Source organism: Ambystoma mexicanum, chromosome 9 (genome assembly GCF_040938575.1).
Source record: "Ambystoma mexicanum isolate Mex_15411 chromosome 9, UKY_AmexF1_1, whole genome shotgun sequence".
Classification (NCBI taxonomy): Eukaryota; Metazoa; Chordata; class Amphibia; order Caudata; family Ambystomatidae; genus Ambystoma; species Ambystoma mexicanum.
In genome coordinates this window covers 978,137,584-978,165,565 of record NC_090931.1, presented here as the reverse complement: position 1 = coordinate 978,165,565, position 27,982 = coordinate 978,137,584, and the positions used below count along the sequence as shown (strand labels likewise).

Below are 27,982 nucleotides of genomic sequence, written 5' to 3'. Positions count from 1 at the left end.
TCGGGTGCTCTCACTTCACCTTTGAATCCCCCTCTTCTGGGCTCAGATCCTCCTCTCAATGTTAGCCTCCCTCACTCGGGCTCAGACCAACCATTCACTGCGGACATTCCCCAGTCGGGTTTACACTGGTCATCACAAAGTACAGGGGTGTGTTACTGTTCACCCTAATTAGCAGGCATCCCTCAGTCGGGTTCACGTTTGCCCCAGTATCACAGTACAGGTTAGCATATGGCTCATCAAAGCAGGGATTCCCTTACTCTGGCTTTCTTTCAGCATCGCTCCGTCTGGTTCACATTTGCCACAGTTCATGATTGCATCAGAGAGTCATTCTAGACCCCTTAGGTTCTACACTTTACCCAAGTCTGGGTCGACCCCCAGTCAGGCTATCTCCAAAGCCCCCAGTCAGGCTTTCTCTAAGGCCCCAGTGAGGCTTTCTCACAGTTCATTCACCACAACGTGTCAAAGACTTTCGACTGTACAAGGGGTTTGATTTGACCCTTGTATGACTACTTTGACACCTTACTCCGGCCTTCCCTAGGGCCTCTTGGTACCTGTAGTTGTTCCTTGTTCGGGAGAGGGGGCACCAGCCAGAGACCACCAAATGAACGCCCACGTTACGCCATACCACTCTGTCTCTGGTGCCAGTTTCTTTTCACAAAAGTTCATAAGGGTCTCCCTCCGCCAGGCTCGAACCCATGTTAGGATTCACAAAGGGCCTCCCTCGTCTGGGATCGGACCCTTCTCATAGAATTTCTTCTTCAAACGTTCCCCAGGTTCAAAAAGGGCCTTCCTCTTCCGGGCTCAGACCCATCTCTCAAAGTTCACAAGGTTCACAAGGGGTCTCCCTCTTTCGGACTCAGACCCCTCTGCCAAGGTTCACAAAGGCCTCCCTCTTCCAAAACTCACAATCTTCAAAAAGGGTTTTGGCACTTCCAGTCCCAGAATGCACTATCAGGATTTTGCTCCCACTTCTCAGTTCCCCAAAATGGCACTTTATGGCCTTGGGAGCTGCAGGAGCTACAAGGGGATAATGTTCTGAGATCAGGGTCTCCCCTGCTGACCCTCAGAGACCTGGGTTCGTCTGACTGGCCCAGGGGAGAAGTCTTGCTGTGGGTACTGCCAGGCAACCCCAGCTGCCTCTGCACCTGACCTCTAGAGGTACAGCTCCCTCTGCACAGTGCAGTCTCCTCTGGTCTCACAGAGCCAGTCTCAGGGCGGTTTTCTCCTCCTCCAGGTCTCTCAGGGTCAATACAGCTCTTCTGGCCTAATTTCGGCTTTCTGTACCTTCCAGCATCCCCAACTCGCTCGAAGTGTACTTTCCTGCCCCGTCTTTTATACTTCCTGGGAGTAGTGATTGGATTCAGGTGTGAGTAGTGGGAAGGGAATGCTTGACCCTGCCTGTCCTCGTTAGCGGGACAACATGGCGGTCGTCCATAGGAGTTAATTGCCCTGGGATTCCTATGGATAATCTTCATCCTCCCAATCTCTCTCCTCCTCGTCTCAGTGGTTTTAGAAAGGAACAGATGGGAGGAATTCTGAGAAGTGTTGTTTTTAGTAGGGAGTTTAGGATAATTCATTAAAATATTGTCAGGAAAGGGGGGTTGTCCTGTTGTAGGGTACAGGGTGACATATGTGATTTCCTCTCTTCTGTGTTGGTGTTTATTGGAATTGGGGAGGGGTTCATGGTATGGATTTTGAAATGATGTATGGCAACTGAGGGAAAGTTGGGTAGGGAGGTGTTACTGAAAGGGGGATCACATGTCTCACCTTGAGACTCCTTCTCCCTCTCTGATTCTGGACCCAACAGCAATGACCCTTCTCCGGTCATACAAAAAGAGGATTCCAAGGGGTTTGATAGAAAAACATGCTTTGTTTTCTTCCAGGACACAGATAACAGCCCCAAATCACATAAGCCTATTAGAGCTACTAGCAGTACTCAAAGCCCTATAAGCCTTTCCGGTGCATCTAACAGGTCAAACATTACAAGTCCTCACAGACAGCACCACTGCCATGTTTTACATAAACAAGCAGGGAGGTACACACTCTTCAAGTTTGTCCAGGCTATCCCAGAAAATTGGGAAGTGGGCACTCACGCGTAACATTTTCCTAGTATCCCAACATGTTCCAGGGGAACGCAATTCTCTAGCAGACTCTCTAAGCAGCGATCCCCTACTTAAAGAACACGAGTGGTAACTCAACTGAGGAATTTTAGACAATATCTTTTCCCTCTGAGTCTACCCTCCTTTAGACTTGTTCGCCACAAGCCAAAACGCACAATGCCCAGACTTTGCATCCAGGTTTCCCCAACCCAGATCCAAGGGGAATGGCCTATGGATGAGCTGGTCAGGGAAATTTGCTTACGCTTTTCCACTGACACCGCTCCTCAGCAGAATAGTGCACAGAATGCACCAGGAACATGCAACTTTAATCCTGGTTGCTCCAATGTGGGCAAGACAACCTTAGTTTCTGCATCTGCTCAAACTGGCGATGTGCAACCATATCAAGCTCCCGTGCCCGGTCAACCTGCTCACCCAACCAGGGAGACAACGCTACACCCATATCCTCAATCTATGTCCTTGGCAGCTTGGCTCCTGAAGTCATATAGTTTGGTCATTTAAAACGACCTCAAAGGGTATGGAAATCCTCAAGGAGGCACGTAAACCTAACACCAGGCATTGTTACTTTAACAAATGGAAAAGATTTTTAAATTGGTGCCAGTAAAAAAATGTAAACCCGATTGAATGTACTCCATCACACATTCTTCACTACATGCTCCACTTACTAGACTCAGTCCTAGTATTCAACTCCATCAAGTTTCACGTAGCGGCACTATCCGCGTACACCACCTCACAAAACAAGGTGTCCTGGTGGAAAGTCCCTGTTAAGGCTTTCATGGAGGGAGTAAAGAGACTTTACCCGCTGCCCCCTATTTCCAACTCGCCTCCAGGGTAGGATCTCAATGTGATATTTTCAAAGCTCATAGGTCCTCCACTTGAGCCTATGCACAAATCCAGCCTTAAACATCTAACATACAAGACAGCTTCTCTGGTGGCCATCACCTCCATAAGAAGAGTCAGTGAGCTACAAGCTTTATCAGTGCAAGACCCTTTCTTTGTTATCCACAAAGACATGTTGGTACTAAGAAAACACCCTAGGTTTTCACCTAAGTACATATCCAAGTTCCATGTTAACCAATCAATTGAACTACCCACTTTCTTTCAAAATCCTTCAAGCTCATCTTAGAAGGACCTCCATACACTAGATGTAAGGAGGGCGGTACTTTACTATGTGAACAAGACAAAACCGCTAAGAAAAACAGACCAACTCTTTTTCTTCAACACCATCTCCAGATGGATAGTGAAATGCATAAAGCTCTGCTACTCCAAATTAAACAAGACTCTGCCTTTCAAACCAAGATCTCACTCTGCCAGGGGTACAGGAGCTACCTTGGCCATTATTTCAAACGTCCCACTGGATGCCATTTGCAAAGCAGCTACATAGAGTTCCATACATACTTTTACTCAGCATTACTGCATTGACACACATTCTAAAGCAGATTCACAGGTGGGACAAGTGGTGCTAAAACATCTATTTGCCGCTGTACCTGCTCACAACTCACCACCTTCTCCAGACACTGCTGGCTAGTCTATGCATAGCATGTGATCTAAGCAGATCCACAAGCCTCAGAAGGGATACATTACTCACCGTAATCGTATTTCTGATGCTTGTATCTGCTTAGATTCACATGCGCCCGTCCCTTCCTCCCCTGTGGAGTAGAAGGTGCATAGATGGTTTCTGGCTTTATCTACGCTTATCTGCTTTATTACATCTGCACTCACGCTACACTCCATGCTACCTCATGTCAGAAACAAAACAATCTGAGGGACCTCAACGCGTGAAGGACCATGGGTACAAGAGACGTCACACTAGGATAGTATTACTGGCACACCCTGTCGACGTCCCTTATCGAGTTTTGAAAACAAAAAATGTAATGCTCTGCAGCTACCACTAGATGTCGGTCTATGCATAGCATGTGAATCTAAGCAGATATAAGCATCAGAAATACTATTATGGTGAGTAAAGTATTGTATATATATATATAATACCACAAGGGTGTTTCAGTGTTGTAATGCAGGGCTCATAACATGGGTTGCTGACATATCATCTTTTGATTTAACTCAATACACATGTTCAAGCTTTCTGCAGTGTGAAAATGTTGAATCCAATGTTCTGTTTTGGTAAGAGCTTTTTCTAGAGGGCCTCCCCTTGGGTTTAATGATTACTGTTGAAGAACAAACCAAAATATTTCCTTATCACCCTGAACCCTCCTGGCTCCACACAACATCCACATCCATCAATACGCAGATGACACACAGCTCTACCTCAAGGTATCCTCAATTGAAGACATCGACAGGCTCAAGGCTTGCCTCAGATTGATCCAGGTGAGTTGGTTATGGATGTCCAGTGCTTACCTGAAGCTCTACCCCTCCACAACCGAATTCCTACTTCTGACCAACAACATTGAACATCCTAATATCCAGACCTGCTCTCTGCTATGTACGTCGGGGGATTTACACCCCAGCTGACCACCTGTGCCAAGTCTCCTGGATTTGACATTGTCAGATACCTCATTTAAACAGCACATAGCATGGAAGACACAAATGGCTTGTTACCAATTTTCTCTGCTGTGGAAAATCAAGCCCTTCACACCAGAACACAATCAATGATCTGCTGTCAAGGCCTTGGATGTCTCCCACCTAGATGGTGGCAATGTCCTTTTGGAAGGCCTTCTAGCGACTACCCCAGCACCTCCAGATGTTTCCTGCATGCAGCAGCACGACTCATCATAGCAATAAAAATTACGGAATGTCGCTCCTGGGTATCCGGCATTAGCCAGTGAGCAGGTTCTGCAAACCTAACTTCCCAAACCTATCTTTTCATCCATTGTTTATGACTTCTTGTGCTTTAAATGTTGAATAGATGTGTCCTATTGTTTATTTATAGATTGTCCCAAAAGGATAGAATTAAATTCACATAGGTGTGTTTGTTTGACATCACTTGGCCTGGGGAGCCAAAAGTAGCTCCTGGTAGATGGTGGTATCAAGCTAATCAGGCTCTTCTAGGCAACAAGTAGGAGCTGAATAGCTCCCCTTCCCTCAATTTCAAAACCTGCATCACCCTGACCCTCATTGAACTGCACTGGCTCTCGTTGCAACACGTATCATCTTCAGATCCTGCTGCATCATCTACAAGACTGTTGCCCTGAATTCCCCATGCTACCACACTGAGAAACACAGCATCTCCGGAAGCCTACAATCCACTAGAAGTAAGGACATGTGCAGACTTGAGCTATGCTGGTGCTGCAAGGAAAGAACCAGAAGATGGGCCTTCTCTATCTATGCCCCAAGACTCTGGAACCTCCTCCCCATCAACATCAGACTCACCCCCCGCTCAAGACCCTCCTCTTCAAAGAACGGCTACTCCGTAACATCTAGGTCCACACACACCCTCCACTCCCCACCCAATCTGAGACTGATTGATCTGCTCCCCCTGCTTCCTCCACGTTTTGCTTGTAGATCCCTGGTTGCCATATTATACGCACTCCTGCCCCCCATTGTTAGTTCTCCGCTCACTTGTACTCTCTGCTTCCCTTACTGTGCCCTTCCCAAATCTAGGTCTGTGCTCAATAAATACCAAGATAATAATAATAATATTAACAATGAATAATCATTGTGTTGATCCTTTTATGGCTTCTCAGTAACCCAATTATGGATACATGAGAGATACTCAAACACCCATTGTCTGACTTGTCTTGTTGGTATCCCAGTGTAAAGCAAGCTGCAAGGGAACTTAATTCCATGAATCACATTGGTGCTCAGACAGTTGGTAAGCAAGTTGAGATGCGATGTGAAACCGTTGTGTTCAAAGATTTTTATGTTATCTGTAAATGGACAGACAACACCATTGCCACATTTAAAATGCCAATGAATTGGTGTTTGGTCCCAAAGAGCGGTAATTGAGGATTTTATAATGATCAGAAAAGTCTGCACCAAGGTTTGTTGTAGATTCATACTATTTTTAAAAGCAAAGAGAGGTTTTAAAGCTAAATCTCTGGGTTGTTTTTTGGTGCCTTAAGAATTTTTGGGCGAACGTACAATGTTGGAATAATTGGTTCAACTCAGCAGAGGAATAACCAAAATTCTCTGTCTAGCCTACCCTTTTCATGTGCCTCAAAAGTAAGGATGTTAGTTTCAGCCTGTAATAATTTCATCTTTCTAGCTTTTTGTAATTCGAGGCATAATTGTGAAGTCATATGGTGTTTCAAATCGAAGGATTCAGTCACTTCTTGCCATGAGGGACCCTTTTTCTGTGGCGCTAGGGAGGTGAGTCCCCCAAAACACAACATTCCCCCTAGCGGTGGCAGCAAACGGGACCTCACAGGGAGATACTCCCCTCCTAGGGACCAGAAATCCCATTCAGATGAGGAACTCCTTTTCCATAACACTCAGAAACAACCCATATCACCAGAATCCGCCTACATCCGTTATTGCAACACCTCTACAGAAGATAAATACTATAAATCTAGGAGTAAGGCAGTATACAGTATTGCCTGACACTGGGACGAAGAAACCCAAAGTAGTTATGATGAGCTTAAGTTCGACACAAAGAAAGGAGAAGCCCCAGAACAATATCATAAAACAGGGTGGAACCAAGAGAGAGAGGCTCGGGAGTTTCGAACTAGCTGAGGGAAGATGGTAACTGGGAGCGAACGCTTTTCTCAACGTGAGCGAACCGCTGGAACTTAGCAGTGTCCGAACTGCAATGTGCGAAGGCCAGCTCTGAGGACGCTTGCCAAACAAGTAACAGTCCTTGGAGGGACATAGAAATAAGCATGAAGGGGAGATGCTGTGGCTGTGAAGTGCCTGAGCCACACGTGGATGCCCAGATATGATATGATATGATATGATATGGCATTTGTAACGCGCCTATACACAAGTGTTTCAAGGCGCAACGAGGCAGGGAGGGGGGAACAAGGGGAAGACAGACAACGATCCTACTAGGCCAGGTGTCATTCAGACCGCGCAAGTGCAGGGGTAGGGGGAAGGGAAAAAGTGCAAGGGGAAGGGGAGGGGGAAGTGCAGTACAAAGTAAGTAGAGTAAAAAATAAATAAATAGGGCCAGTTGGTGGCAAGTGCAAGGTAAGTGCAGACAAGTGCTGGGAAGGGGGGGCTGTAGGGATACAGAGACAGTCCCGCAGTGCAGGGGTTGCCAGGGAGGCAGTGCAAGTGGAGAGTGGCTAGGCCCAGGACCAAGGTCGGTGAGAGTGGCCCAGTAGCAGATTCAGTGCAGTTTCAGTGAAGAATTTAGCAGGGGAGAGGGAGAGAGAAAGCAGAAGCAAAGAGGAAGGTTTTGAGGTGCTTCCGGAACTGGAGATGGTTCTCCTCAAGTTTCAGGGAGGCGGGAAAGCTGTTCCAGGGGGAGGCCCCTGCCGCGGAGACATATCTACCCCCAGCTCGTTGCTTCGAGAAGCGGCTGACCCTGAGGGAGTTCGAGACGGATGAGCAAAGGGCTCGGGAAGGAAGATATTTAGGAAGAGAGAGTTGAAGGTATTTAGGCCCCAGGCCCCAGAAGGCCTTGTGGACAATGCAGAGGGTTTTGAATTTAATCCTCGCAGCCGCTGGGAGCCAGTGTAGAGATTTCAGTCCTGGAGAGATACGGTCCCTGGGCTTGAGGCCAAGGACAAATCTCTCAGTTCTGTTCTGGATGAGTTGCAGTGGGCGGAGAGTGGAGGCAGGCAGATTAAGATAGAGGCTGTTGCAGTAGTCCAGCTTCGAGAGAACCAGGGCTCGGGAGACAGTGAGCTTCTGGGGGAAGGAGAGGAAGGGAAGAATACCTCTGAGGAGGTGCAGCTGGTAGTGTGACTTCTTAGAGACGTCAGATATATGAGGAGAGAAGGAGAGTGTGGAGTCGAAGATGACCCCAAGGTTTTTTGCCTTGCAGGTAGGAGCAGGAAGAGAGCCAAGAGAGGCTGGCCAGAGAGCTGCAGGGAAGGAGGGAGTGGGTGTGCCGATGAGTAGAATCTCAGTCTTACTGGCATTAAGGTAGAGGTCATTGGCGGCACACCATTCCTTGATAGCAGACAGACAGTCAGAGATGAGGGAAGGAGAGGAGGAGGCCGAGGGTAGCCTGAAAATGAGCTGGGTAGCGTCCGCATAGCACTGAAAGTTGGGGCAGAGGGCGGCGATGCGGTGGGCAAGGAGTACCAGATACTGGTTGAACAGACAGGGAGAGAGATTAGATCCCTGGGGAACACCACAGGTGGAGAAAAAGATGTCAGAGAGGAAGGACCCAAGTTGGACCTGGGAGGGTCGATTGCAAAGGAAAGAGGTCAGCCACGCCAGAGCCTGACCAGTGATACCCAGGTTATCACGGAGACGGTTGAGAGAGAATACTTACTACATGGTGGTGGCTTGGAAGGAAAAGGAATGGTAACACCTTTCCATGCTGAGACCACGTGGGAAGAAAGACACCAAAGCGTGGAGACTAAGCGAGGGCAACAGCCATTGTGACGAACTATGGAGGAACGCCAAAGGTGAGTGGCAACCCAGTGATGCAGCCCTATTACACTACAGGTAATGGGGAGAGCGGGAAACCTGGGGGACAAGGCACAGAAAACAAGAGGCAGAATAATAGCCCTATTAATAATGACAGGGGCGAATATAAAGAATCAAGTCAATCTACTCATCTCAACGAATTTCAATACGTTTAGAAGAGTGAGAATCAGAAAAAAAAACTCTGCCTATTTGTCCCAGTAAATGTGAATACATTTAGAAGAGTAAGAATCACACAAGGGAGCAGTATGCTCATCACAGTGATTGTATAAATAATAAGAGTGAGACTTCACCAATTAGTCCAAGTGAATAGAAAGCCTACAAAGGGAATGAAACAGGTCACTGGGTACATTACACAGATCACACTGGGAATACCACAAGGGATAACAAATAATAATCAAGGAGCTACAACATTGGATGTACAGGTTTCAGAAAAAGAACAGTTTCCAACAGTAAGTGCGAGGGACAGAGTAAATAAATATTCAGAGGCCCGAGCACCCAGAGAAAGGAACATGACAGAACAGAAGAGAGAGACGTGGAAAAATCCTTTGATAGCACTAAACAAACTGGCACAGGAAGTAGCAAGTAGCTATTTGAAAATGCTATACTAAGATGTATTTGCTGGTGAAGCAACTCCAGGAGAAGGGAGCCATTCTCCTGGTCTTTAGTTATTTAGTATACGTGGAAGGGTCAGGAAGGATAATTTTTTCGGATGGCAGACTTTGGACGTTTACCAGACGATGAGCACCATAGTTTAGTTCAGCTAGCTAGGGAAGTTCTTAGAATAGGGAAAGTTAGGCATTTTCTCTATTGTTTCAATAAACATCCTTTAAAATGGCTTCTGCAGCATAATGTTTAGTGTCCACAAGTAGAATACCTCCTCCATTATTGGCCAGATTTATAGTTATTCTTTCATCCATTTTGAGGAGCTCATGTTCATTAGGGGTGAAACGTAGCAAATACGCATAAAAGCCTTGCTTAAGGCTTTTAGGCATGTATGTTACGTCATGCCTCATTTATCATTTGTATGCAGAGAGGAGAGGCGGAACGTAACTTGCGTTTCTGCCTCCTGTCTTCCGCTCTGCCATACAAATGGTCCAGAGTTTGTGCCGGCATGGAATATGATGCCAGCGTAAATGCTGGAGATCCCTATGGGTCCGCCTGCTTAATGCACCAGCATAAAGCTTGTTGACACCTTAGGGCATGGCAGGCAGAATTTACAATTAGAATTAAACTTCCGGGCAGGGTTTAATTGTAATTGTGAACACTGCTTACCATGCGTGCATGGCAAGCAGTGTTCACAATTGAAATGAATCCTTGCCTGACATGCGAGCATGTCGGGCAGGGATTGATTGTAATTGTGAGCGCCACTTGACATGCAAGCATTACAAGTGGTGCTTATAATTAAAAGTAAAAGCAAGCAAAAGTTAATGCAAGCTTGCCGGCAGCGTTTACTCATTTTGCACGGTGGAGTGCAAAAGTGCAGGGCAAAAGGTGGCGTGCAAATGTGTACGCCACCTTTTGCCCTGCTCATTTGCACTCTGGTGTGCAAATAACAAATATTTGGCAGTGAGGAGTTATATACGTTGCAGTGCTAACGTAATGGCTCTCTGCCATCAAATTACATATTTGAGCAACATGAGCTCCAGATTGTCGGCATGTTGATATACTATATTTATTAGTGTAGAACATATGTACGAGGGTCAGTGAAGTACATGTTCTAGGTTTATTTTTACCTCTTCACAGAGGAACTCTTGCGCTGTATAATGACATCAGTATTGTCCAAGTGAATTTCCAACTTCTGTAGTTGCTTTAAAATATAATTTTGTTATTCCCGTATTGAATATTTGAAAACAATGCAATGATGAAATTAGTTTTTTAATGATTCTGCATTTTGTACATTTATGTGTTTTTGTATAATAAAATGGCTGTTTTTTTTGTAAAATAGGGAAGGGAATACATTTCATCACTTATATATAATTGGAATTTGCATATATTACTTATAAATGGGCATGCAAACGATTACAAAGTATTTTGGATATATATCCGATACTTTACAAACGTTGTCCTATTTTGCGTGTTGGTTTTGATAGTTTATTTCCCTTTATGTAGAACTGTTTAAAGGTGAACACATTGTTTTCAACCTCTAAAAGCCATCGAACACACAGTCACATGCCTTATCACAGGGCTAAGCAAATCAACTCAAATCAAAAAACAACAACCCCACCCTTAAAAGAGCTGCGTCGGCTTACCCTTCAAGCAAGCATCATTTTCGAGTCATCCTCCAACACCTGTGAAGCATTCAGAACAAAAACACCATTCAACCTGGTCAAGAAACGCACAATCTCCAGAGGTTAGCGCACTGCTAGAAGCCACAACATGGCCAGGCTGGAAACAAAAAACGCAAGAGGGAAAAAGAGGAAACAGACCTTTCCTGATACTCATCCTGTCTCTAAAAAGAGTTATCAACGTAGATAAGATTACTACCCTCCATCCTACACTTCAGGAATGACCTGTGGACCCTCCCTTCAGGGAACATCTCATCAATCACTGATCATCCCAATCAACCCTATTTCTAACCTTCTGGAGTTACACCATTCTCTGATCCTCCTAACCTACCATGTCCTCTGCCCTCGGCACCCTTGTTACTGACTCGGTGGGTCCCTTCTGCACATCGCTATGTTCTTCCCAGCTAGGTTTGCACTTTATAAATCCCATCCATGCATACATACATTTCCCAACCCTGACCTCAGTTTATTTTGATTACAGATGTTTCCCTGTTCTTTTGGGGAGCCCATCTGTCTGACCTCCCAGTCAGGGGTCAGCATTACATACAAGTATGCAGTAATTCTGGCCATTGTGTTCCCTCTTATTTCTCCTTTCTCCTGTCTATCTGATAAAAGTTATTGCAGATTCTGGTGAACAACACCGCTGCAATGCTTAACCTCAACAACGTTGTGGGGCCTCTCCATGTAGAGTGGCCATGTCCATTTGGTTCTGAGTCTACCAGGAAGGGGTGTATTTTTATGTGGCAAATCTCATAGGGAAGGGGAACATCCTGGCATATACCCTCAGCAGAGATGAGGAAACTTCCCAGGAGTTGGAGCCGCAATGTGAGGTGAAAGATGACATCTTTGTGACATGTAAATCTATCTGCCCTACTTCCAGGCTGAATTACAAGAGCTCCTGTTTTGCTTCAGAGGTTTCCCCTGGGGGGAAGTGGCTCTGTGGGATATGCGCTTTCGGATTGGCATTTCCGTCTTGCATATGCCTTTTCTCTTGTTCCTCTGATACCTCTTGTTCAGCAACGGGTTGGACAGTACAAGGCATTCATGATCACATTAACTGCAGACTGAGACAGAAGGATGTGGTATTCAGACCTCCTGTATTTGTTAATTTGCCCTCTGGAAGTTCCCTCTTCGGCACTCATTCTAAGTCTGGCAGTAATGGTAGATGGCCACCTTCTCACCACGTTCGCAATGTAGTACACAGAATCGTCAATATCAGCTCTTCTTTGCATATCACATGGCACAGTAGTAGCATGATTTGCTACTGTTCCAACACCATTTACATCCTTAAAACAGGGATGGAAAAGTATGCTAACCATTCTTTTAAAGGCTGAAGTACTAAGATTGGAACATGTTAGAAGAACATGTTCTCAAATGTATATTGTCAGCCCACACATCTTTAATGAAAGCAATGTATGACTCCCCCTGGTAGATGTTTTCCAGTGAATACCTTGATGTGTCTTCACCTGTTGTTTTGCTGTTGCTGTGATCTGAGGTTTTGCTACCTTAACTTTGCCACAGTTTGGTGCCATTCATCTTCTGTAGCTGGATTCTAGAGGAGCCATTAGCAGGGTTTATATTATTCGGATTCTATCCCCATTCAGTTCTTAAAAAACGTTGTTAACACGGTCCATGCCTTTTTGTGATTTCATTATTGAACTTTAACCTGGTCTTTACATTTCTGATAGCGCCTGTGGTTTCTTATTTTGCTTTCTCACTATGAAGACCATCTTGAAGACCATCTTTCTGATGGTCCTTCTACACACTATGTGAGCAGCTGGCACTCTGTGTGAAGCCTCCTTTCGTAGTCTCCTTCAGAAAAAAGTGACCTTGAGGGTGAGATCTTCCTTTCTTTTCACAACAGTATCAGAATTGTGTCTCTCAGGTGATCCACTTTCTGGTGTTCTTACTGCCTCCACACCCTTTCAGTAGGAGGCGGCATCACCTTGCCTCTTAGAAGGTGCACCACTTCTCCCTGTCTTTGTCCAGGGAGTACAGGATTGACATTTCTTTGTTGGATTGGCTGGCAATCAAGGTAAGATGCCTGCTTCCAATTTGCAGGGGATTGTTCCTTTATTATTATTATTTTTTTTTTTTTATAAATTTATTTTCAAAAAGTTCAAATCACAGAAACATATGTACAATAATATAACATCATGTAATAATCATAACAAAACCAAGAAAACTATATACATCAGAAACCCCCTCCTTCACCCCCAAGGAGTCACAAAACAATCAATAAACAGGTCTAATACAGTAAAAGAAATTTACCCCAAATTTTGTTAAATAATGCATTTTCCTTTTCTCTCCGATACAACACTCTCTCCATATCCGCTAGAGAATGCATCTCTGCAATCCATTCCTCAATAGTAAGAGGGGTAGATGCTTTCCAATGTCTCAAAATTAGTTTCTTCCCCACCATTCCCCCTCGAAAGATCCATTTCCTCTGAGAAGTAATCAGGTCATCCAACAAATCCCCAATACCCAGCACTATGGTCGTAAAATCCATATGAACCTTCTCCTCAAGAATCTTTTCACAGATCTGGTCAAACTCAAACCACAAACCTCTCACCCTAGAGCACTCCCACAACATATGCTCAAAAGTGCCCACCCCGTGTAAATTTATTTTATTTTATTTATTTCATTTATAAAGCGCTCACACAGCCCGCAGGCATCGAGGCGCTGTTACAGGAATTGTTTGTTTTTCTTAGTTGCGAAATTGCGATTTTTTTTTTTTTTTTTGTCTTAGTTACGTATTTATAACGCGCTTAAACACCCGGAGGTTTCTAAGCGCGGACCCGGGAATCGAACCTGTTGCTGCTTCGTGTAGTCTTGCTTCCAAGACGCGCACGCTGCCGCTGAGCTATCCTCCCAGGATGTGTAAACATGCCCAACATTCAGAACTTTCACTCATTCCCCTTTTCATCATTCTCTCAGGTGTCCAGTATGTTCTATTCAAAATCTTCATTTGACGCGACCTATCAGCAAGACTCAAAGAACACAGCTTTACATTCTCCCAAATACGCGGCCAATCATCCTCCGTAATATCTTCACCAATTCTCCGACTCCAATCCATTCTCAAAGCATCATTAGCCTGATAGTTCGGCACAACCAGTCTATAAACATAGCTAACCAGGCCACATCCACTCACCTCAGGCACCCAACCAAGCATGTCTATATTGATTCTCTTTTCCAAATCCACATCCCCCACCACTCTCCTGATCTTCCGATAGTCTGCTAAACAAAAAGTAAGAATTTTAAACTTCAACCGTATCTCCCTAGCCGTCATCCAATTTAAACCATTGAACAGATCACTGATCCACTGCACCCCAGCTAGGTACCAATCCCGCCAGAACAAAGTTTTCCCCTTTTGTGTAATACTCAGATTCAGCCAAATTGAAGCACTCAGATCTCTTAATGCATTGAAACCCAAACACTCACACAAGGCCACCCACAAGTTCCGTAAACTCCTAGTCAGTGGGCCTTCCATCTTTGCTCGAAGTGGTTTACTGGTCAACATAGCCCTAGGCGACAAAGGGCCTACATGGCTAGACTCTGCCTTCCATTTTTTGACATATGCAAAGCTACTGCCTGAGCTTCTTGGCAAACTTTTGCCAAGAATGTGGGTCTTAACTTGCTGGGATAGGGAACTTGGTTTGATCAGTTTGTCTTGCAACAGTTTTTGATGTATCTGTATCAGTTACTCGTGTTCTGTTGCCTCCCATCATGTTTTTGCTGCTTGGGTCTCTTTCCAAAGAGGAGGAATCCTATCCATTAGAAGACCGAACTGCTTTCCTTTGTAACTTCTTTTTGATGTATATGATGTTCCCCCCACAGATGCCTCATCGCCTTTCTCCCTACTTTTCACTTGTTTAGGGAACTGTGATTTCTCTCAACCTGACTGGTCTCTCTAACCTGACTATTCTACCATTCATTTTTACCTCTGTGGAGAAGGGGGATCAGGTGTAACTGAGGTAAGCGTTCTGGAGATATGATGAGCTGCGTCAGGGTCAGTGGGCGGGACCAAAGGCCTCTTCACCCTTTGTCATAGTATGCATACTTGTATGCATACTTATTTGCAGAAGGTCGAGACCATTGCAGCAGACAGCATCGATACAGGAAGTGAAACCATCACAATAATGATAATAATGATATATTATTTATATAGCGCCTTAATCCAAAGCGCTTTACAGAGCACATATTTACATACAATATCACCCAACCAAAATTGATACTCATTTATCGACCTCGGAATGATGAAAGGTTGAGTTGGCCTTGCCAGGATTCGAACCTGCGACCTGCAGATCACGCTCAGATCGCAGCAGCGAGCGCTCAACCCACTGAGCTATCTTACCTGCAGTAAGAGAGCACGACAACACCAGTGTTACTCAAGGGGCTCCGACTGAGCCAGGCAGGAGTCACTTCATCACCCTCTTTTAACTGTTAAATGTTTAGTTCTTGGAGCTGGTGTGTGCCTGTAGCTAGCTGAAAAGAATCTGAATATGTGGGAGGACGACCTATTCCTCAGCAAGAACACTACTGAAGGTAAGAAATCTATTCTTTACTGCTTTCTGACATCCTCCTGTTAAGCTAAGACCAGGCTTATTTATCATTTGACAGAATGTACTCACCCAAGGGATTAGGACATATACACGCGTCCTAAAGGCAGAATCATTTTAAGGATTTGTTTATACTTCCTTAAAGCATTGAAAAGTTTAAGAAATCCATTGTTGTTCTATATTGTTTTTCTGATGCGACCTCTGTTATATATTCCTCTTGTATGTAATCTTATGGTGTTACCTAATGTTTGACCTTCTACCCCTCTCTTTCTTCCTCATTCTCCCCTAATATTATTGAAAAATGAAGAAAAAAGCAAACCTTTAGAAGCTTATACATATAAAAGTTCTAATGTTTGATCATCACATGACAATACGGTACTTGAAGAAACTGCTGTTTAGAGGGAATCTTGAATGTAATATTAATTTCTACTTTTGGGTTCCAGGAGTTGCAGCTGGAGCATGCAAGACAAGCCTTTGCACTGAAAGATAAAAGCAAAAGTGGCATAATAACTGGATTGGACTTCAATGACATCATGGTCACTATACGATCTCACATGCTCACTCCTTTCGTAGAAGAAAACTTAGTTTCAGTAAGTGCTGAAAGGCATTGCATTTATTAATTGCACGCAAAAAATGCAAATGTGCACAGTCATGAAATACATAGAGCAAAGCAACCGTTTTCCTTTGATATTTTTAATTATCGTTTTGCAACCACTGTTTTATAATTGATTAATTACAAATGTGATTCTATCTCACCTACCTTTGTAAAACTACAACGTGGAGGTTTTAAAAGCAGTAACAACTAAGAAGAACCCATATTTTGTTCACACACTTCCAGTAATTAGGACTGAGCATACAAATAAAGGAAAAGTGTTTGCGTGCGTGCGTTAGTAGCAAAGGAGTGCAGAAGGAAGGGGAATATGAAGAAGTAGCGGAGCAGGCTGGGATGCTGGCAAGGAGCTAGGGGAGGCAGAGGAAGCACTGGAGATTAGAAAGTTGTGGGAAGAGCAGACAGTAGGGTGGAGACAAGGAGAGCATGAAGGAATATTACAGTAGGTGAACATCAGGGGAAGGCAGACAAATGGCACAATTAGATGGTACAGGAGAAGAGCCACAAGTTAAGGAACACAGAATGGAGAGAGCAGAACAGAAGGGAACTTTCTCAAAGAGAGGATGCTTAGGGGAAACAAGGGAAGAGGTACAAGAGGAAAGAGGACTGTTGCCTTTATAACCCAGGTGAGGTCTCATATACTGCAACAGCCATCATATATATTGATGTGGGCTCACTTGACAATTTAGAGCTATCTGGGACCCAAGTGTGGCATGACAGGGCCAGTTGCCTCCATCACAGGCCCAAGTGAGATCTCATATGGGTGTGTACTACCATCATATACATTTGTGACGGTACTTTCTCAGCTACAACTCTCACAGGTTCCTTTACTGCCTTGCAAGGACATGAACTGCTTTTATGTATCTAGTTGGGGCCTTGTGCCCATTTAAAGGCACCATTAGACCAGGTGTGACCCATGTTTGCACTGCCATCATATATGCAGGAAGTGCCTAGCTTCTGTCAGTGTGTGGACAGGTACGGACTTCTAGGACCAAGTCCTGCCTCTTATGGCCATGTACTGCAGTTTTATGTATGCTCATGGTCTCTTGACCAGGTAATCATAGTCTAGCTGTAGCTTCATATGGCCATGTGCTGCCATCACGAACAAAGGTGTGAAATCCTTTTGCCTTATAATACAATTATGGGGTCATGTGGTGCCGCCTCACATGGTTATTTCTTGCCATAATATAGTCCCACGGCACCTCATGTCCAGCTACAGCCATTGCATGCTCAAGAATGACCTTATATCGATTTGTATGTTTATGAAATACCAAGGTGAGACCTTAGAGCCAGCTGTAGCCCTAATAGGGCCATTTTTCCCCAATATATAGCCATATGCTGCCATTCTAATCCAAGGTGACACTCCACGTGTACTACCACTACAGACTCACGTGTGGCTGTATGCCCATCTGCAGCCATCCTAAGTCTAGGTGTGGGTTTATGTAGCCATGCTCTCTTATCACATACCTACATACACAACCCAGCTGATGCCATCGTATGGATAGGTGCAACCTCTTATGGCCATGGACTGGCATAATGGTCACAAGTGCAGACTCATATGGCCATGCCCTTTCACTGTGGGCTCAGGTGCAGCCTCATGTGGCAACATACTTCCATAGGGTGATAGCCATGAAAACCTTTAGGCCACAGGTAAGCAGTTTAGTTTCACTAGTGTCTTATGATTCCTGGCGGTTTGACACTCAGTTGAGTCTCCTTTGGAGGATTTAGAGAGCATTTTTAATTCATCATACTACAGAGTTGTAATATTTTTCTGTTGCTACCTCCCCAATCAATGCCCCAGCCCAGTGTGCAGTTTTGTATTGTTCTTATTTTCAAATTTATATTGGGAAAGGAACAAGTGTACATGACAGCCTATATTACCGGATATTAACATTGTCATGGCTCTCACCGAGTGCAGCTGTTATATGTAATTAAAAGGGACACAGACCCTTTAAGAGCAGAGACACAGTGAGAAGCGGGAAGAGGGCGGAAAGGGAGGGGCCAAGGGGAGAAACGGGCAGTTATGTTAAGGGAGTGAATAAAAGCAGTTCACAGCAGAGCCGGCTCCGCCTCGTGATTACGTGCGAATGCGAGTGAGTGAGTAGCGCCCAACACTGGCGACAAAGCCGACACGGATCCTATGCGCCGGCAGCTGATTAGGAGGGCCCGTGTGCCCAGCAGGATAAGGGGGCTTGTGCGCCCAGCATTCCGTGAGGCCCGTGTGCCCACAGAGGAGCAGAGGCCCGCGTGCCCTGCAGCAGTGTGGAGGCCCATGTGCCCCACGTGAGAGCAGAGGCCCGTGTGCCCTGCAGCGACGGAAGGCCGCGTGCCTGCAGATCAAGAAGGGCCCGTGTGCCGGGCGTTAACTTTGAGGCCCGTGCGCCTCGGGAGGGAGAGGCCTGTGAGAGGCCTGTGTGCCTGCGAGGGGAGAAGGGCCCGTGTGTCCACCATTGACCTCGAGGCCCGTGTGCCTCTGGAGGAAAGATCAGCGGGAAGGGTCGTGTGCCCAGCAGCAATCGAGAGGCGCGCGTGCCTCTGGAAAGAAGATCCAGCGACCGCACTTCCGCCGAGCGGTGAGGAGAAGACCACACCGGCAGCAACCGCGGCGAAGCAGCAGACCCGGCGACGGCTAGCAGAGAAGAACCACCGGACCGCGGCGGCCACACACCAAGTAAGGTGCTCCATCGGGGCCCGGGAAGGGAACGACCGCAAAAAGGGGAATCCTCGTGTCCCCCCACATGTGACATTGGAAGAAAAAAAAACACCTAATAAAGCTACGGCAAATAAGGGAAACCCTGTGTCTTCCACGAGTGACATCCTATCAACAATAAAGCCAATACAAAGAAGGAAATCTCTGTGTCTCCCTACACGTGACATTCAAAAATACAATAGAGCCACATTATGGAAAATAAGGGAAACCCCGCGTCTCCCACCCAGTGACACTCAAAACAGAAAGAAGAATAGAGGAGCACGATAAAGAGTGGCACAACACCAGCAAGAAAGGCCAAACCCAGAGTCCAACGGCCCCACATAAGCACAGAAAAAGGCCATCATGAACTTTACAGCTAACCCACCCTACTGGGCCAGTGAATTTGAGCCCCCAGATGGCAGGGCCACACCCTGGCACATGACACAAGCGGCCACAGTGCCCCAAGAGATAACCCAGACCAGCGCCCACGTGCCACCTGAACCACTAAAACAAACCCAGCGGCGCCTTCATGTCGGCCTCGGACACAGCAGGCCCCAATGCCCAACCACCAGTCCCAGGAGCACCCTCCTCCCACGCCAGCTTAATGAGGAGACCTGCTCCATTCACACTGAACCCACACCATGATCAGGGTCAACGATGGGAAGAGTGGGTGGAAGAATTCGAGGACTTCGTAGGTGGCATTGGCACACAGGAACCATCCAACATACTAAGCATCTTTGCCAATGTCGCAGGGAGAGAAATTAAAAACATCATACGCACAATTCCCCTACAGGACCGCACCACGTATGCAAAACTCCTACAAGCCATCAATGAGAAGATTGTCATCTCACCCAACCACGACTATGAGAGATACACCTTCATTCAGAGCGGTCAACTCCCCCATGAATCGATAGGAGAATTTGTCATCCGCCTCCAAAGAAAAATAACGAAGTGCGACTTCGCCAACTTTAAGGACAATGAAGCCATCAGACTGCGCATAATTGAAGGATGCATATCCTCGATGTTCCGGAAGCACCTCCTAAAGAAGCCCCTATCCGTAAAGGAGGTACTGGACTTGGCCAGAGTCTATGAAAGAGTGGACCTCCAGGCCGCAGCCATTGAGAACCCCAAGAAGGGCGACGTCATTGCAGCTGTAAACCCCTACGCCCGATACCCAGCCTCACAAACCAGAGCAAACCCGAGATACCCAACGCAACGGACACAAAGTGACCGCCAATGCTACCGCTGTGGATTTGAGTACCCACACCCACACATTGGCGGATGCCCTGCCATCGGCCAATGCTGCCTGAGATGTGGAATGGAAAACCACTTCCAAGTGATGTGCAAGGAACAACTACCAGAAGGAAGTTCAACACGCCCGCGGCCTGCCAACCGCATGATAGAGACACATACGGAACAGCATCGCCCTGCAGATAGAAACGCTCCATTTCCCATAAACGCCTACCAACGCCCGAACACTGTAAGGGCCCTTGAAGGACTCCAAATCGTACCAGACAGAAAGGATCATGAGCTATATGACATCCGCCAGCGTGACTTCATGCAAGTGCCGGAACAAGGGGCGACATACATGAGGGAAACCCTGTCCTCCCCCGAACAGGACATGGACCCGTACTTCAACTCCCCACCAAAATATCAGTCAAGGGAAAACGAGCATACTGAATACCTACAAGATGGCTACGACAGGGAGTACGTCTGCCTCCTCAGTGTTGACGTGGAAGACACTTCAGCTCCCAGAGTAACAATTCAAATGGGGAACACCAGAAACAGGTTTGTCATCGACACAGGAGCGACGGTAAACGTCATGAACAAAGACCTATATCGTGAAATCGCCCTTTCATACCCCCTACGAGAATCCAGGACACACATCTTTCAATGGGGAGCGGCCCTACCCATGACCTCCAGAGGGCAATTCCAATGTGACCTACGACATCATGACATCACAGTGACTTCCACAATCCATGTCGTAAGGAGCCCGTCCGTTGGCTGCTGCCTCCTCAGTTACCGAACAGCCAGTGCCCTGGCCCTGATTGACCTATGCTACGACCAGTCGGAAATCATAGAAGAACACCCACCGACATGTGAATCCATCATGGCGATAACAGATCGACCCCTCATGAAAGGAGACCTCAAACACCAATTCCCCAAATTATTTGAGGGAGTGGGAATGCTTAAGAATTCACCCATCAAGCTACACATCAATGACAACATCACGCCGGTACCACAGCACCCCCGTAAGGTGGGCTTCCACCTTCAGGAACAAGTGTCGAAGGAGATCCAGCTCCTCCTCCTCAAGAAAAAGCAGAAGGACCAACACCATGGGTATCCCCAATAGTGATTGTGCCCAAAGACAATGGATGCCTCCGCATATGTGTTGATATACGAATCCCGAACACCGCCATCCAGAGAGAGAGGCACGCAGGCCCGAGCCTAGAAGACATGTTGATCAGGCTAAATCAGGCAAGATTCTTCTCAAAACTGGACCTCAATCAGGGCTACCACCAGCTCGTCCTGGACCCGGAATCGAGACCCATCGCCACCTTTGCAACCCACGACGGACTCTTCAGAAGCAAAAGACTAAATTTTGGCATATCATCCGCTGCAGAGATTTTTCAGGAGACGATCAGACGCCTAATAGCATCTGAAATGAACGCACTAAACTACAGTGAAGACATCTTAATATTTGGGAAAGATCAAAACCAGCACGACAAGGCCCTAACAGCTATCTGTAACATCCTCCAAGAAGCAGGGTTGACGCTAAACAAACCCAAATGTGACATCAATAAGACCAGCCTCAAATTCTTCGGGCACATATTTTCCAATAAAGGAATAACAGCCGACCTGGGCAAGATAAAGGCCATTACTGACCTCCAGGCCCCCACGTTGACGGCAGAACTGCGCTCCTTCTTAGGAATGGCAGGATACTGCGCACGCTACCTTCCGAACTATGCCACAATAACTGACCCACTCTGCACCCTTCTGAGGAAGGACCAACCTTTTGTCTGGGACGCACCCTGCCAAGCAGCATTCATGACCATAAAAGAAAGCCTCACCAACAACCGCCAACTGGCGTACTTCCATCCAGAGTGGCACACCATCATTACGGTTTATGCCAGTCCGGTAGGGCTCGGAGCGATCCTTGCCCAGACCGATGCCAAAGACAACGCCCACCATGCAGTGGTGGCATATGCCAGCTGCGCACTATCACACACAGAAAAGGCCTACTCACAAGCAGAGAGAGAAAGCCTTGCTGCGATATGGGCCTGTGAGAAATACCACCACTTTATCATAGGCCAGAAGTTCACCCTAGTGACAGATCACCAAGCACTTCTTTCAATATTTGGCAACCCCAAAACCAAGATGCCACCCCGGATAGAGCGATGGGGAATAAGATTGCAAGAGCATGACTTCACAATCATTCACAAACCGGGAGGAGATGCCAAACCAGCGGGCTTCCTGTCCAGACACCCCATGATGAATAAGGATGACACCCTGGCCCACGAGGCCACGGACTACATCTCATACCTGTCCTCAAACGCCATGCCACCAACGATTTCAACTGCAACTTTCGAGGAAAGGAGCAAAGCTGACCCAACAATCAGAGCCGCCGTCTTTCTCACCCGCTCTAACAAATGGAGAGAGCGCCAGAAAAGAGGTAACGAGGGGGAGGATGCAGATAAGAAGGAACTTGATCGGCTAGCCAAAGTACACAATGAACTCATAGCCACGGACCAAGGAATATTGCTACGGGGGAAGAGACTAGTAGCCCCGAGAGACCTAAGGAAGACCCTGGTAACACTGGCACACGAAGGCCACAGGGGAATCGACAACACGAAACGCATTCTCAGGAACTATGTCTGGTTTCCATACATGGACGTGATAGTCGAAGACATGCTCATGCACTGCAGACCCTGCCAACTGTCAGCAAAGGGGCCAAACCCAAACCCCCTCCAAATAACTACACTTCCAACAAGACCCTGGCAAAAAATTGCGATGGACTTCTATGGACCCTTAGAAGAAGGAGGATACCTGCTAGTGATAATAGATGAATACTCAAACTTCCCCTTCATCAAGCAAATACCTTCAACATCGTTCACAGACACAGCACCCATCGTAGACAAACTATTCAGTGAGTGGGGCATCCCCAACATCGTCAAAACAGACAACGGATCCCCGTTCCAAGGTCGATAATTTGCAAAGCTTGCGAGCTACCTAGGATTCCACCACCTGAAGATCACACCACTCTGGCCCCAAGCCAACGGGATGGTGGAACGGTTCACGGCCACCATCAAATTGACCAGACAGAAAGCAGTAGCAGAGCAGACACCTCACCCGCAAGGCATCTGCAGTATGCTTAGAAGCTACCGAAACACCCAACACGATGCAACGGGAAAGCCACCAGCCGAACTCATGGTGAGATACCAACCCCTAACACGCATTCCCCGATGAGAAGACTACACGCCAGAAGAGGACACGGCCATCAGAGAACGTGATGCCGAAAAGAAGAGGAGGGCCAAACAGTGGGCCGACAAGAAGAGGAGAGCGAAAGAGCACCAACTAGAGATAGGACAAACTGTCCTAGTGCGACAAACCCAACGCAAGAAAACAGACACACGCTACAGCCCAGAGCCCCGGATCATCACAGTCATCAAAGGACCCATGATCACGGCGACCGGAGAGCCAGGAGATGTCACCCGAAACTCCTCATTCTTCAAAAGACTCTCTCTCGAAGAACCAGAGGAACAAGAGGCCACAGAGGAAAGTTCAAGCGAGGAAGAAGAAACAGAGTCACCGGTGGAAACGACCGGCGAAAGCAGAGAATCCCCAGGGAGACACCCAGGACAATAAAGAAACCAGTGAGGCTCATCGAACAGATGTAACTGGACTTTTGTGTTAAGCACGGGGGAGGTGTTATACGTAATTAAAAGGGACACAGCCCCTTTAAGAGCAGAGACACAGGGAGAAGCGGGAAGAGGGCGGAGAGGGAGGGGCCAAGGGGAGAAACGGGCAGTTATGTTAAGGGAGTGAATAAAAGCAGTTCACAGCAGAGCCGGCTACGCCTCGTGATTACGTGCGAATGAAGAAGTATAGCATCTTCATGTAGACCTACCTGCCATTCCAGTATGCCCCTCCTTCTACTCACTTCTCATATGCCACTGCCTCCAACCAGAACAGGAGTCCCCCACGGCACCAGTAAAACACCAAATTCTTATGTTTACTGAACTGTCGTCACCCAACAGCTTGGACAGAGGACATTCCTGCTTCAACGTCTCAGACCTCAGGGCTCAGAGGATTACAAGCCAGAGGCACCATTTTACAGCGCCATCAGGTCTGCAGTACCAAGGAACAGAAGTCCAATTTATGTAAGAGCTGCACCTTTGGTATGATTTATGGTTCAAGGGCGTTTTTACTACATCCGCACACCACTGCAATGTCCACACATGGCAGAGTGACTCCACTGTACGGAAGTAGTAAATACACGTCGTCTCATTTACACGCCTCTCGTGCCTTTTGAGGCAGTGTTTCAGTTGAGGGTGGGTGTCTGCAGTGGCACAAGGTTCATGGGACAGTGACGGGATTGGCTGTGCCAGCGTGTGCACGGGCACATTGTGGTGCCCTGTCATGTCTTCCTTCATGATGTTTGGCATCCGCTGTGTATTTGGTAGATGGAAGGGGGGTGATGCATGTGCGGTCACAGCGGCACACTCACAATGCTCATTGGCCTGGACACACACACACACCACTTCGACAGGGTTGTGGCATCGTCAGCTGTACTCACCCAATAGCCATGTGCTTTGTCCGGCATAGCGTTCCATGTACCGTGGCAACGTGGAATTCCGCAGTACCATTGAGTCATGTGATGATCCGGGGAAACGTGCGCAGCAGTGTGTAATCAGTTGCATGGCATCGCAAACCATCTGGACATTCAAAGAGTGATACTGTTTCCTATTGCGGAACACCGCCTCAATTGCACGTGGTACTGTCAGCTCAACGTGGGTGCAGTCAACTGCGCCTATGCAATTTGGCATGCCTGCTATGGCATGCAAGGCCAACTTGGTGGCAATGACCTCGGGGAGGGTGCGGGGTAGGGCTATGTGTTCCGACACATGGCGCAACAGGGCATCCAGTACCTGTACCAGGATTTTTGAGAAACAGGGTTGTGATATGCCGTGCAGCTCACCAACCGTGTGTTGATAGGTGCCAGTGCCAAGGAAATGCAGTACTGAGACAACCTTTAGGAGGGGGGGGGTGGCGGTGGGGGTGTCAATTTGGCTGCTGATGTTGTCCTCAATCATGGCGGTGATGTGCAGGATTGTTGCACGGTCAAGCCGGTATAGTGTGTGGATCTGTCCTGGGGTGAGGTTCCAGGGTGAGGCCCTGATGTGGTATTGGTGGCTGGCGGCGGGGTCGGGCTGGCTGGGCAATGGGGTTTGCCATAGCTGCAGGGTTGGCTGGTTGCCGCCTGCGCCTCCTCCGCCTATGCCTCCTCCTCTGCGCCATTACTGCCACCATGTGCAGTGCTGCCTGTTGGTTGAGTAGGCCCAGTCCCAGTGCTACTAGACCTGCTGCATGGTTCTATGTTGTGTTGGGCTGGGTGTGGCCCTTTCGTGGGCTCCCAGTGGCCTGCTTGGTCCAGCTCGGCTGATTTGATGCACCTGTGCCCTGATTCAGTTCAGCAGGAAGTGTATAACGCCATGTTCGCGGTGGCGGCGGTTCCGTTATTTACGCCATTTTTTTCCACTGTATATGTGTCTGCGCTAGTTGTGATGCTCACGGTGTTTTGTGTTGATGGTAACGGAGGTGTTTCCGTGCAGAAGGACTTAACGGGACACCTATTTCCGCAGTGGCGGTTGAGGGTGGTGCTATTACCGGGGCCGCGGGTCATGATTGGGCAGACATGGAAACGGTGCCGATATGGTTTTACCGGCAGTGTTGATTCCGGACCGGAGTACTTGTAATGAGGCCCAGTGTCTTTAATGTGAAGTCTCATTGCAGTATCTTTTAGGAAAAAATAGTTTAGGCACTAGGGCTTTCTCCGCTGCTAGGGGGATATTACCAGGTACAGGGATAGGCTCAGTGGGGCATTGTCAGACAGGACTCTTGTCAGGATTAGAGCTATTGTGACTCTGGGGATCAGGGTATTAGATATGAGAACCAGGTGTAGTCTAGAGAAAGCCTTATGTATTGGGGAATAAAAGGTGTAATTTCTTTTGTCTGGATGAAAGATTCTCCAGGTTTCTATCACTGACAGGTCCCTCAAGAGTTTTGCCCTGGACAGAAAGTTAGGTTTGTCCGCCTTGGTCAGCGGAAGCGTTTTATTTTTGGTGGGGTGAATAACACAATTAAAATCTCACGCTAAATTAAATTCCCCATCAGCAAAACCCATCAGGGATTGCGTCAATGCTTCTAAAAAGACGTCCTGTCCAGTGTTTGGTGCATAGATAGAAACCAGGGTCAGGTCTTGATCATCCACTCTAACATTTAGGACTATGTGTCTCCCTTCACTATCTCTGTGAACCCTCTTCACCTTCATACGAATCCCCTGTCGGATAAGAATTGCGACTTCCTTTGTCTTGGTACCACTAGAGACAAAGTATATGCTGGGGAAGGCTTTACACGCAAACCTCGCCTCATTTTAGGGGGAGAAGATGAGTCTCCTGGAGGAACACTAGCACCGGGTTCAGCGCTTTTAGCCTCTGGAAGATAGCTTTTCACTTCAGCTGCGATTTAAGCCCTTGGAAGTTTAGTGTTAAACATGCAAGTTCCTGAGATTCCGTTCCAATATCTGTTTTATGTATTAAATCACTAGCCATGATAAGATATGATGTGGCATTTATATCGCGCCTGTACACAAGTGTTTCTAGGCGCAACAAGACCAGAAGGACAAAATAAATATCTTACTAGGTCTTGTGTCATTCAGATTGCGCAAGTGCGGGGAAGGGGAGAAGTGCCAGGGGGAGATGATGGGGGAAGTTCAGTTAACTCACAAGTGCAGCCAGCGGGTGGCTCATAAGTTCAGAGAGAAGGGACTGTAGGGTTGCAGATATAGACCCTTAAGTGCTGGGGAGCCCGAAGGCAGTGCAAGGGCAACTGGACATGCAGGAGCCTGGGCCCGAGTTCAAAGGGTGACCAGGTGACCAGTGCACGGAGCCGTCAGGTGCATCAGCAGGGAAGAGGAAGGGAGAAAGCGGAAGCGAAAAGGAAGGTCTTGATTTTAAGTTTGAGAGAGGCAGGGAGGCAGTTCCAGAGGGATGCCCCAGCCGAGGAGATAGTTCTGCCCCCAACTCTCTGCTTGGAAAAGTGTCTGACCCTCAGAGAGTTGGAGGTGGAACGAGTGGAGAGCTTGAGAAGGTAGATGTTTAGGAAGAGAAAGCTGGAGGCAGAACTATCTTTATGCACAATGCAGAGGGTCTTGAAGTTGATCCTTGCAGCCACGGGGAGCCAGTGAAGAGATTCCTGAGCTGGAGAGATGCAATCCCTGGGCTTGAGGCCAAGGACAAGGACAAGTCTTGCAGTCCTGTTCTGGATAAGTTGCAAAGGTCGAAGATTAGAGGCAGGAAGATTTAGAAAGAGGATGTTGCAATAGTCCAGCCTAGAGAGGACCAGAGCTCTGGAGACAGTAAGCTTCTGGGGGAAGTGAAAAAAGGAATAATTCCTCTGAGGAGATGCAGCTGATAGTTTGACTTCTTAGAGACGTCAGATATGTGAAGAGAGAAGGAGAGGGTGGAGTCGAAGAAGACATCAAGGTTCTTAGCCTCACAGGAAGGAGCAGGAGGAGGGCCCAGAGTGGGCGGCCAGAGACAGAGAGGAAGGGAGGGAGCGGGTGTCCCAATGAGGAGGATCTCAGTCTTACTGGCATTAAGGCAGAGATCATTGGCGGCACACCATTCCTGAATTGCAGCCAGACAGTCTGGTATGAGAGAAGATGCAAAGCTGGCAGAGGGGAGCCTGAAAGAGAGCTGAGTGTCATCTGAATAACATTGGAAATTGGAGCAGAAAGTAGCAATGCAGTGGGCAAGAGGTGCCAGGTAGTGGTTGAAGAGCCAGGGAAAGAGGTTAGACCCTTGGTAACACCACAAGTAGAAAGAGAGATAGAATAGAGGAAAGTCCTCAGTTTACCTCAGAGGGTGGGTCGGTCGGTGAGAAAGGAGGTCAACCAGGCCAGGGCTTGATCAGTAATACCAAGGTTGTACCGGAGACGATTG

At 47.2% G+C, this 27,982-nt stretch overlaps 1 protein-coding gene across 1 annotated transcript in view; it reads left to right on the top strand.

Annotated features, from left to right (window-relative positions):
• SLC25A12 (solute carrier family 25 member 12) overlaps positions 1-27,982 on the top strand; it is an 881,399-nt gene that overhangs the window by 390,445 nt on the left and 462,972 nt on the right. Inside the window, exon 6 of the mRNA XM_069616206.1 lies at positions 15,903-16,049. Within this exon, the coding sequence (XP_069472307.1) occupies positions 15,903-16,049 (147 nt within the window). The remainder of the gene's footprint in view (positions 1-15,902; positions 16,050-27,982) is intronic.